The 12283-nt window shown below is 42.3% G+C and overlaps 1 protein-coding gene across 3 annotated transcripts in view; it reads right to left on the reverse strand.

Moving 5' to 3' along the window:
- The window catches only part of stard9 (StAR-related lipid transfer (START) domain containing 9), a 47946-nt gene that overhangs the window by 30767 nt on the left and 4896 nt on the right, over positions 1 to 12283 (reverse strand). For all 3 annotated transcript variants that reach the window (XM_074659826.1, XM_074659825.1, XM_074659824.1), the window contains exon 3: positions 9321 to 9437. In XM_074659826.1, the coding sequence (XP_074515927.1) occupies positions 9321 to 9437 (117 nt within the window). The remainder of the gene's footprint in view (positions 1 to 9320; positions 9438 to 12283) is intronic.

The following is a 12283-nucleotide window of genomic DNA, read 5'->3' on the forward strand; positions in this document are numbered from 1 at the left end:
CATTATGGATTCATCTGCAGACTATTTCCTTGACTAATCGATTAATTTTGTCCAAAAAGAAAATTGAGGAAATAGCGGAAAATGCTTATTATAATTTCTCAGAGCCCAACATGACTTATTCAGATTGCTTACTTTATCAGACCAACAGTTTAAAACCCCAAAAATATTCAATTTACTATGATACATGACAGAGAATAGCATAAAATCCTCACATTTCAAGACATGGGAATAGACAACATTTGAGCTTTTTGCTTGAATTGTGACTGAAGTGATAAATCAATCAATCAAAAAAGCCCGATCTGTAGCCTGATTCATTCAACCGACTAATTGAGTAATAGACTAAATAGCAAACAAAGTAGAATCTATTTTCTAAATATCAAAGTGATGTGACAAAGTGTGCAGTCTCCTGGAGTCTGGACCACCAAGTGTTACCCCCCTGCGTCTTGGCTGAATGGAGGCTTAAACATGAAGACAAAAAGCAGCGCCGCCCCTGTCTTGTCTTCATCCAACTATTCAAAAACAGACAGAGACACCCTCTCCTCCCTCAAACACAGAGAATCAATACAGCTCTTGTTAAAGTTGACCCTCTTAAATTCACTCTATGGGGGCTACCACAAGGCTGAGGGTCCCTCCAGGCTTAGCACAAAGAGCAGGAACTTCACTTCAACCGTCTCTGAACTTGACTCTCTCTTTTCTTTCTGTACTCTATTCCTTTTGTTCTAACTCGTTTTGCCCGTTTTGGTTTTATCAAAAGTCTGCAAAATACTTTAAATAACCTCTGAGCAAAACCACAAGAGGAAGCATAAACTTATTCCAACCTCTTGAGAGAATTAAAACTGTGTGTATGAGTTTGTCTAGACAGGCCATGTCAGGCAACATTTAAGCAATCCTGATGTTTGTCATCACTGTCACATCAAATTATATCAATAGATTGTAATTTGTGCCATTGTGCTCTGGTGGCCCTCTGCCACAACCTACTTTCACAGTTTCCCTGCAGCATTGGGAGGTATTTTTGGACGAACAAAGCAGTTGAGGTAAGAGACAGATTGCATTGTGGGAGTGGAAATGTACTCCAGGATCAAATGAAGCAGGAGAAAAACAGCCCGGAGATAAAGTGACTGGACCAGAGCCACAGTAAGCATGCAGGCTGGTCGGTCGCCTCAAAACACACAGGGGACAGACTAAACACCTCCTTTAACAGGAAGGCGGCTGTCACCAGCAGGCCGCTGCACGTGCATGTGTGTATGTGCATGTGTGCGACTCTGCTCGGTTAAGCCACTTAGAGGAAACAGCATCCACAACAAGGACAAAAGCCTCAGAGTTTGCTTCCCTCTCTGAGAAAAAAAAAAAGTGCAAACAATCTAACAATGAAAGAGGAAAAGCAGAATATAGATTTCATTCTTGTGCGAGGAAATGCAGGTCAAATTCATCCGGTCAAAACAGAGAGGAAGGAAGGACGATTGGAACAAGGCTTTGGGGTTAGAAAAGGTGGCAAACGGGGCTCCAGATCTAGCAGAAGGCAAAGAAAAGGAGGGTCTGCTTTAGGGCTGTCAATGAATATTCTACATTTGAATAGTAAAAAAACATATTCAAATATGAAAATGAATACTCAATTGTGAAAAAAGCAGCACCATCACAGCTGTCTGCCTCGCACACACTGAAAGCACCGCGTGACGAGAGTCACACAACGCCACTTTCATTAATTGAAAATGAAATGTAACGTTAGGTCAAGCTGAACGAGGAATAATTCGACAACAACCATAATGACGGCAGAGAACTCGGAGAGAGTGACACTGTGTCCTAACAGCAAGCGTTATGTTGTGTCATGTGAACAAACCACGTACCTATCAGCTGTGCGCTCAAGATCAGACTGGAGACATTGCCACTTAAAAGATGGGTGAGTAGGACATGCCATCTTCTGACGTTTGTACTTTTTAAACAGAAAACATGTTTTATATTGTGATACTTGCTGAAAATTACACACAATATAGCCAACAGCAAGAAGGAAACTTTCAGGCGATCTCCTGGTGATCTCCCTCCAGTCAGCTACCACCTTATTTGGATTTTTGTAGTGAAATTAGGAGGTATCTTATAAATAACTTCTTATTCCAACTTCAAGAATCAGCGTCCATTGCGGCGATTTCAAAGCAGGAATAAATAGAAACAGGGTGTCCAGATTGAATATACAAAACGTCATTTTGGGCCAGTTTTGACAGCCCCAGTCTGCTTTGGCTAAGATGCATTACATATACTGTACTGTATATATGAAGTGTAGTGTAGTGTATATTCCAGAACATGACAGCACCCACTTTCTCCCAAAGGCTGCTTCTATATGTACAGCATCTTTTCATTTCATTTTTGAACATCCAGTGGTGCAGGGATGCATTAACGAAGATATTTGGCTGCACAATACTCTCATCTGCAAACACGACAATTACAGCGCACCACTATCTCCAAATAAAATGCGTTGCCAGGCTAAGATCCAAATTTCAAAGTAATGCAATATCCGGAGGTGGAAAGAGAGAGCGAGTTAATGTACACATAAGTTTAAGTTAATACCGCCACATGATATGCATGACAGCCATTTTTTAAATAAAGTGGTGACTACAAAGAGATGTTGTAAAATCCTACTTTGGCAACAGATCTCAAAAGGAAAGTTGAAATGTCACGTGTGTCTAACTAAGTTGGACCAGACCTCACTGAGGAACATTTGGAAAAACATGTAACCAGCTGGGTTTCATGACAGAGATCTAAACCGTGATAAAAAACAGTGTTCCTTGTTGGTTTTGAAACACTTTTTTCCCCAAAGTGGCAGCCTAGTTGGTGGCCTGGTAACACAGAAAAAAAGTGGAGGAAGGCAGCTAAGTAGGTGAGAAATGTTGAAAAAGAGCGGCAAGAGTGAAAGACGAAGACAGCATGATAAAGACAGGCTGACAAGAGAGAAAAAAGTAATGTTGTAATGCCTCTGTAATGAGTTAAGTCCTGTAATCACTGGCTGTGGAAAATGCCAATTGCTGGTCTGGTTTTATGTGGCCCGCTCTACACTAAACCCTGGAGAAGTATTTATGTGTAGTGTCCATGTGTGTGTGTAAATGTGTGTAAGATGTTGTCAAGGGTGATGGCGAGAAGCCAGACAAGCAAAGTGAAGCCCTTTGCCACATTTAAAAACTTCAGCTTCTCATTGCTTTTGCCAGGTTTTGACGCAACCAAAAGAGGGCCGAGATTCATTTTCCCTCCACGACCGCTCTCACTGGGAGGACGTCTCTGAGCTCAACGCAAAGACTTGAGACTGCAAGCGAACAAGTAAGTGCAAAATGAGATGTAACTTTCTCCCAAACAGAAACAAAACTTCCATCAACTCATGTAACATCCTTTCCCTCGCTCTCTCCTCCATGTCCAGGACTGGACAGCTGCAGGAGAGGCGAGGATCGCTTGGTTCTCGTCCAACGCTTTCCAACTGGGTTACCCAAACAGCTGGGCCCTGAGCAATAGCTAAACGCTTTTGTTTATACACAGGAAAAGAAATGTCACTGGAGATCCTTGTTCTGACTTCCTGTTAGAAATCTAGGTTAGAGAATCAGAGGTGAAAGAGGGAGAAATGCGTAGAGTGGACTACAGGGAGGGAGGACACAGGCCGACAGAATCACATGCAGAGAGAAGAGACAGAGAGGAAGCTGTTTGGCCGGAGTTCAACAACGCACTCGTTTGTCACACTTGGACAGAATTTGTAGGTCAAATTAGCAAGAGAGGGAAGAGAGGCTGCAAGAGAGGGAGGAGGGAGAGACAGAGATGTGCAGGCCAAACAGATAGGCTGCTCTTCATTACTCAGGCCTCCCTACACATGGGAATGAAGGACAGTGGGGAAAAAGTGGAACGGAGGACAGGAACGTGAAGGCAGTGAATTCCATTTTCAGTATACGCTCTTGTTGCAACTGAGGGGGGCAAAGGCTAGACTTAAAACAAATAAATAAAACCTTATCTGGAGAGAGTTTGGGAATTTGCTGCTCCTCCCCCAATCCTCGTTAAAGGGGCCAAAGCACAACTCTGTGGAGCGAAGCTGCACGTCACACTCTTTATGGCAGGCTGGAAATGACTTCCCCAGCCTTCAGACTGATGGGAGCCTCGTGTAATATCTATAGGTGGTACCATATAGGTTCATTGGCTGGGGAATAAACGTTTAACGTTTGACGTGAACTCAACTACTATTCTTACATTTGATATAATTTTAGTGTCTGATTTGAGGACCCACACTCATCTGTTACTCCATAAATATCAAAATGAGAGCTGAATGATACAGGGAAAACATGTGATGTTTAATACACATGTTGGATATTGCAATGATGAGATCATAAACAAAGACCACCTGCCCATTTTTGTCCTTTAGGACTCCATTTGTCATCACTTATTTTGTGTTTCAATTTTGTGTTATTTACATACATTTCTATTTCCATTGCCAGATTAGTTATTTTAACAATATTAAAAATACTTCTTCTGGATGCGATTCAATGGGCAATGATGGGATATACACATGCCAGATTTATTTCATTAAAGTATGTGCAGCTTTAGAAAAAAATAAATCCTGGATATTCAGCTGATTCAAGATCTTCTTCCCGGTTCGGTTTCACAGTGCACAAATTAAAGCGGACCAAATAAAAAAAGTTGTCAAGCAAACATCGGACTTCTGCAGAAGTCCAGGTCAATCCTCTCCCACTCATGTTTACCTGTGTCTATCTCAACAAATGCCCACACAGGCAGCCTGCGTTTTGGTTCACTTGGAAACGGTCCAAGACCAGCTCTCACATCGGTCTCGGACTGGTTGTTTTGGTCCGCACCAGAGTACTGCACCAGACTTTGATTAAAACGGACTAAATGTTGGCTTGTGAAAGCACCCTAAGAGGAGTTACCTGCACTTTTTGTGATGCATATCTATCCAACCACTTTCAGTCTCTCTTGTTACAACTCCTCTTATCCTCTGCCTTCACTGATAGAAAGCAGCAAGTCCATACATAAATCACAGGTGCTTTTCCTGTATCCATATGGCGTATATCTCCTATTACATCGTTGACAGCATGTGGTCTATTTGGTGTCCTGTTTGTGGTTAATTCAAACCAGGCTGAACTGGGCCGGCCTGTGTTGAGGGGGAGTTAATGCACACATGTGCGTGGAGGCTTCTTCTCATAGACAGAGAGGCTATTCTCTCCCTGCTGTCTGCAGCACCACTGACACACAGACCTAGAAACACTGCGAGCATAATCAAATCACACACACACAGAAAAGAAGAGGAAGAGGAGGAGGAGGAGAGGGAAAAACCCCAGCAAGCAGACTCCTTTTGGCAATAAAAAACAGCATTGTGCTGGGAGACGAATCCTCAGCAGTGACGTCTTTGCGCTGAGATTTAACTGTGAAGAATTACTTAGTGAGGCAGCTGAGAGTTTGGCAGGCGAGAGCTGGGGGCTGCAGAGGCAGAGTGGACCCCCTGCCCATGTCTTCCCCTCCTCCTGCTCCTCCTCTACCCTAGGAATCCACATTCGTGCCTAATCAGTTTTTCTTGCCATCCCCTGTCTCAATCCTCTGCTTCATTTTCACTCTGCTCTCCCATGTTCCTTACTGTCGGAGGCAATAAACAAGCTGAAGGGTTTGTGTTATTAAATTGTGGAAAAAGCTATTTATTAGCTCAATACCTAACCTCAAAACAAAGGCAGCGTTTAGACAAACAGTCCCGACAGCTGGCTCCCATTATGGATTATGGTTCTCTTCCCAACTTCTTCTCACCTGGCAGAGCCCTGCTCCTTCCCCTCTGCTCAAACTTTCTCCTAGAAACTTTTTAAGTCCAAAGATACAACAAAAACTGCCTCCCATCTTGTAAGACAAGTTTTTGTCTCGTGGGGAGCCCTCAGCGAAGAGAATGCAACCACGTCTGCATCCCAACATATAGTTAGATACCACACTTCTGTCTACTCTCTCCGCTGTAAGTGTATGGAAAGCCACACAAGTATCTGGTGTAAACTATCACTGATGCATGGACATGTACAGCAGACAGTACAATGCAGGAGTGGGGAGGGGCGTCACAGTCTCTGAGGGGCGCTGGGTGTGGTGGGATAACGCTGGACTGGAAAAGAAGGAGTTAAGATCCATTTTCCCCTCGTCTCATTCCACCACTGGCTCAGATTGTCTCAGTCTCAGGGGGACTACACTGCAAGACGAATTCAGAGCGAGTCCCCCTTCCTGCTCTGAAAAAAGCAAAGCATGCTGAAAGATATTTTGAAACCATGAGAAAATCCAGTGCTGGCAAAAAAAAAAGCATCAACTCATTAATGTGTTAAAAATATATGCGGTTGGATCCCAGATAAGAGAGAAACTGAAATCCATACCCTCACTTGAGAGCAATTGCCTAAAATGTAATGCCACCAAGTGAAATGAGGCGACACAACAGCGTTGGGAATTAACAACAAGTCCCTAGCATGCTGTAAAATTCCGGTTGTGGATAACAAATCTGCCTCCTCAACCCGCCACTTAGACAGACTCTTCACTGCTCTAAAACACAATTTGTCTGGTTAAATAGTTAAGAGAGTGGCTCTTGAATTATAGTGTCCACCTGCCACTGTGTGCTCCATGAATCTGGCTCGCTGCACTACAACAGAAACAGTGTTTTCTGCTTTTTACGTCAAGCACTGTGTCTTCAGATCCACCAAAGAAATGCTTAATTCAAATATCTTCAACTGTGATGTGATCAGCAAACGGCTGACGTGGTCATCTACAAGAGTCTTTGTTAAAGAGGCTTTGTATTCTGGTACAGGAAAAGAGGTCAGATTTAAATCCAGCGGTTCTGTCCTTTGCTGGTGTCCTTTCGCCCACCCCGGGTCAACGGAGGAATGTCTTGTGGCAACCAGGCCACTGTGACTGGACACAATTCTGCTGAGGACAGCGGCAGCCAAAGCCAGAGCCGGAGAGAGGAACAAAAAGGAGAAAGGGAGAAGTGCTGTGTTGTCTGCTGCTCTGCACAGTGTGTAGGCCGTCATCACAGCCTGGTCTTTCTCAAACACATACAAAGGCGGCTCTGACAAGAGCAGAGACAGGCAGTGAGGGAGTGGCAGAGGAGAGAAAAAAGCGACTGTAACACTAAGGGCGCAGCTATTGTGCTAAACAATGAAAACTCAAATGGAAATTAATAACAGGACAACTTCTCTAAAAAAAGATTAGGTTTTGAAGAGATTTCCTGTATTGGACTTGGGGACCACTTCCTCTTGATCTGGAGCCCGTCTCAGGTTCCAGCAAACACCCTCCAATCAAAGCAACACAAAGATATCTAATGGCCCAATCAAAGCCGGAACATGAAAAGCGAGCCGACTCTAGCCGTGCCATGTCTGAAGCAAAGAGACTTCTGGGTAACAGATGGAGCTGATATCATATCCCGCGAGTGGCCATCTGTGTAAAAACATGCATAGCATAACACACACACCCAACTTGTTGTGGTTTGTCTACAAGGACATTGTTTCCTCTGGGCTCTTTTTCTTGGTACAGAGGTTGTGTTTGCCCAGTGTCAACTTGTGGCCAAAAGCCTGGATTGGCACACACTTGGTCTCCACCCACAAGAGGGCATATGACATGTCACGGAAACAACACAAATCTTCAGGTAGTGCTGCACAAATGGCTACATGTCCAGATCTTACTAAATTACTAGGGCTGTCAAATATAATGCGATAACGCGTTAATGCAAATTTGTTTTAACGCCACTAATTTCTTTAACGCATTAACTCAACCATTCTTTCGGAGCTTGTAGCGGGCTCAGTTTTAAAGCTGGAGTGAAGATACTGGCATCATAGGAGACTACACAACCTAAGGAATTCATTGGTATCAACCATGTGAAGGAGGTTAAATACGCTCCAAGCTTACGCTAAATTTTGGCGAGGAAAAACTGACATGGCCATATTCAAAAGGGGTCCCTTGACCTCTGACCTCGAGATATGTGAATGAAAATGGGTTCTATGGGTACCCACGAGTCTCCCCTTTACAGACATGCCCACTTTATGATAATCACATGCAGTTTTGGGGCAAGTTATAGTCAAGTCAGCACACTGACACACTGACAGCTGTTAGAGCTGTTGATCTTGAGTTTGCCATGTTATGATTTGAGCACATTTTTATGCTAAATGCAGTACCTGTGAGGTTTCTGGACACATTTGTCATTGTTTTGTGTTGTAAAATAATTTCCAGTAATAAATATATACATAAGTTTCCATAAAGAAAGTGTGATGGAATTTTCTATTACTTCCTCTCTCCTTGGTCGGGAGGTCAGAGTGTTTATCAGAGTTCCCCTCTGTTGACATTATTGTGTTAGAGTCCTGTCTAGGGGAGCCACCGTTATCTGTACAGCTATGTCTGTAGCGGGGACCATAGAGCAAGACGCTGGGGCAACCAGGGTCAGAGATGCCAGAGGAACCGAATAAGTCAAAACATGATAAGGGTAAATCACTGAGCACCAGGGAGGAAGGGCAGAGTTGTGAGGCCTTCATGCAGAGAGCACCTCAATGGTGGAGACCTGACAATTGCTCCTTGATCAAGCTTCAATAAACCTTCTGTGTAAGACATCAACAGCTCCGGGGCCTCTTCCTTCCTACTGAGTTAACTTGTGTATCAGAAATTCCACCACAGAAAGTATATTTGATTAATTTGCGATTAAACACGATTAACTATGAACAATCATGCGATTAATCCCGATTAAATATTTTAATCAATTGACAGCCCTGTAAATTACCAATCATATATACTCTTCCATTAAAAAGGACATCAACCGTTGACTAATCTCACTCACTATGCTAATTAGAGCTGTCCTCGACCAAAGAAATTGCCCTAATACTAATACTGACTGCAATATTCCAATACTCAAGACAATACTTAGATTAAGAAAATGACATGTAAACAGAACAAATGTGGTGATTTCCCCCCCAGGAGAACCCTATTTGTGCTGGTTCTCCTTTCACAATCCACTCTTGTATATATCTGTAAGAGAATCTGTCAAAGTGCTGTTTATTTTGCAATATTTCCACTACGATAACCACAAGCAGGAACCACAGCAGCAACATCAGAGAACAGTTGTGTTTGAGGCTGAATGCTGGATGTAAACTCTGATGTTGTAACGTACTGTGGAGGGGCCTCTTCAGTCATTATTCAGGCTATGCCCCATAGCATGTAAATGGGAAAATGATGGGATTATTGCAAAAGTTCAGTGAGCAACCAGTGTTATCATTGGAATACTGCCGTATTTAAAGTAAGGTCAAAAGCAGTTTTCTATAAACACAGTTAGGGAGTTAGGTCATTACCTCCTCTTGCGAGGCATAGTGAGGCTCTGCAGGGTCCACCGACCAGTAGCAGTAGTCAAAACAAAACTCCAGAAGCTTCTCCCTCGAATCTCCAGCACCGTCTGTACGTCCATCCAGCTTCAGGGAGGAAAACAGAAGAGTAAAGCACATTAGGATTCATTTTTACACTTTTTTTTATTTGATATATTCCAATAACAGTCAACATCCTAGCATAACAAGGCAAGAAATACAGTATAATTAACTTAATTTGGTAAGTTAATACATTACATACTGAAAAGTATAAAGACAAAACCTGCTTACGTTTAATAATATACAAAATCCCAGTAATAAAAGCCAGGTACTATAGCTTTTGTTTATGGGACTGCTACGGAGTAGAATTGCAAGCAAGCTGTTTCCATTCATTAGCAACGCATTCACTCCTCCTCCAGTACTTTAGTCGGCTCACTGCATTAACAGTAAACACCTTTCTGCCACAGTGAGTGAATCCTGAACTGAGGAAAGACAGCACAGCAGCATTTGGACTTGTCCAGGCACAACAGATGCACTGGAAACACAGTACAGCATCCATTCTTCTAAATCACTGCATTCAACCTGGAGAGCCATATTAGTCTTACCGAGAGCACGCTGTTATCTTCCATTTATTACTTGTAATGTATTCCAAGAGTGTTTTTTTAGGGTTATAAATCTATTCAGACGTATCCACTTTACTTAAATCTTACTCCATCTACTTGCATATTAATTCCAAGTAGACAAGACGTTTGTGAGCACTGGAGCGTGCATGTGATTTACACCTTACTGTAAACTAGGGATGCAAAACCAAACCGTTATAAAACAAACCATTCAATTACGGACAAACTGGGCTTGTTGAATCATTGCACCACTATTAAACACAGGCCTGCTAATTATTTGATGAGTTGCCAGAGACACAGAAGAGACAATTATCTGAACATAGGCCTTCTTGACCATTAAGTAGCCGGCCTTATGTCATGTAGAAAGTCAGTGTTGTCGCTTCATATAATATAGAAATGTATCCATCTATTTATATATATATTGGGAGGTCAAAGTTTTTCTTTTCCCTACTGTGCAAGACAAACCCAAAAACCGCAATACAAACCGAACCATGGGCTTGTTGATCTGTTGCACCACTACTGTAAACACAGCATGTATTTTAGCTGCATTGAATCTTGGGTCTATTGAGGTAGATGTCAGTGGAGAAAGTGACTGATCTATAAAGGATGTCTTTCTCTATGATTGTTGATAGAGCTGGCAATATTTTAATATAATATACTTCAGGTATGCCTGGGTTATAATAATATAATGAAACATCATTCCAGCATTAGAGTTGCAATATTCGGTATCTATTTGGCTACTGTGGGCGGCTGTGGCTCAGAGGGTAGAGCAGGTTGTCCACCAATCGGAAGGTCGGTGGTTCGATCCCCGGCTGCTCCAGGTCACATGTCGATGTTTCCTTGAGCAAGACACTTAACCCCAAATTGCTCCTGAAGGCAAAGCCATCGGTGTGTGAATGAGTATTTAGATTAGATCCTGATGGGCAAAGTTGGCACCTTAGCAGCCTCTGCCATCAGTGTATGTGTGAATGCTGACATGTAGTGTAAAGTGCTTTGAGTGGTCGGAAGACTAGAAAAGCGCTATATAAATCCAAGTCTATTTACCATTTACCCTTACTGTAACCAGGTTTAACAGCTTTAATTCTAACTAAAGTAATGTTCTGCTCCTTTTAAAAGATTTGTATTTTCCCAATGAAAACTGGTAAACATTGAAAATTATTATCCAAGTACACCACTTCTTCAGATTAACCTGTGTATGTTTTATGTGTATACCATAATAACATTATCAATGTCAAATAGAGTCACATAGCTCTTGTTGCAGTGCCAAGAATTGTTTCCCTTAAGCCCTTTCTTTTTAAGTCTTACAACAAACCCTGGCATTATACCATTGATTTTTGGCATATCAGATGTGTTACTATCAGACTCATGTGTAATTGCAGTGGAAATTGTTTGAGGTGACTTCATGGTATCATGTTTATTTGGCGGTGAAGGCTCAGTTGCAAAAACAGCATCGTTGGAGTTGGTAAGGGTCAAATGTCTTGCTCAACGACACTTCAGTGGTAGATTCATGCCAAGGAGAGCAGCCTGCAGCCAGCAAACCAAGCAGTCAGTCAATTATCTAAATCATTATCCAAATGATTAATCCACCCAACTCTCTATGTAAATAACCTTTCCTTTCTCTAACTGCATCATGAGGCAACACTAAGCTCTGGGTATCAATTTTGTTCACAGCAATTGGCTTGCCTGAAAGCATGATTCTTTAACCCCACAGCACTTTTAGGAAATTCAACAATGGCCTTGTAGTGTGAGGGATTAGCTAAGAGCAACACCAGCCGCAGGCCAACAGAGCTCCAACCACTGATAAAGACTCATGTTTTACAACTATGTTACAAAAAAATGACTGAAATCTTTTTTATCGTTTCACACTTTTTAAATGTAGTTCAGTAGCTCTTTATGGCTTGCATTACTTAGCTTTACATTTATTGTCCTTTAAAATCTGCCGTTTTTTCTTTCTGTCTGTCTCAGATATTCCAAAACTGTCCCACTTTCCATAAATAATGATTCCCATAAGACCCGCAATAGCCTTGGAGCCTTGATCCTTTTCCATGGCAGAGGGAGGCCATATGTGGTTTGTCTCTGTCACATCATTTGTAACAGATTCTCTCCTCCCCCACCCAGCTTCTCTCCATACGCCAGCATTTTAAATGTAAACAGAAGGGGCAGCTCTGTAACTACCAATATGATCAACAAAGGTCTTTACATACAGGTTGTAACTAGATGTGAGTTTTGAAATTAGCTGTAAGCTGAATTCGATGTTTGCATCACTTGTACACATTAGAGATGGACATTTTGATATATGATCCTCAACAAAAAAATGTGCCTCTACAAGCAATA

The sequence above is a fragment of the Sebastes fasciatus genome, chromosome 15 (genome assembly GCF_043250625.1).
Source record: "Sebastes fasciatus isolate fSebFas1 chromosome 15, fSebFas1.pri, whole genome shotgun sequence".
Classification (NCBI taxonomy): domain Eukaryota; kingdom Metazoa; phylum Chordata; class Actinopteri; order Perciformes; family Sebastidae; genus Sebastes; species Sebastes fasciatus.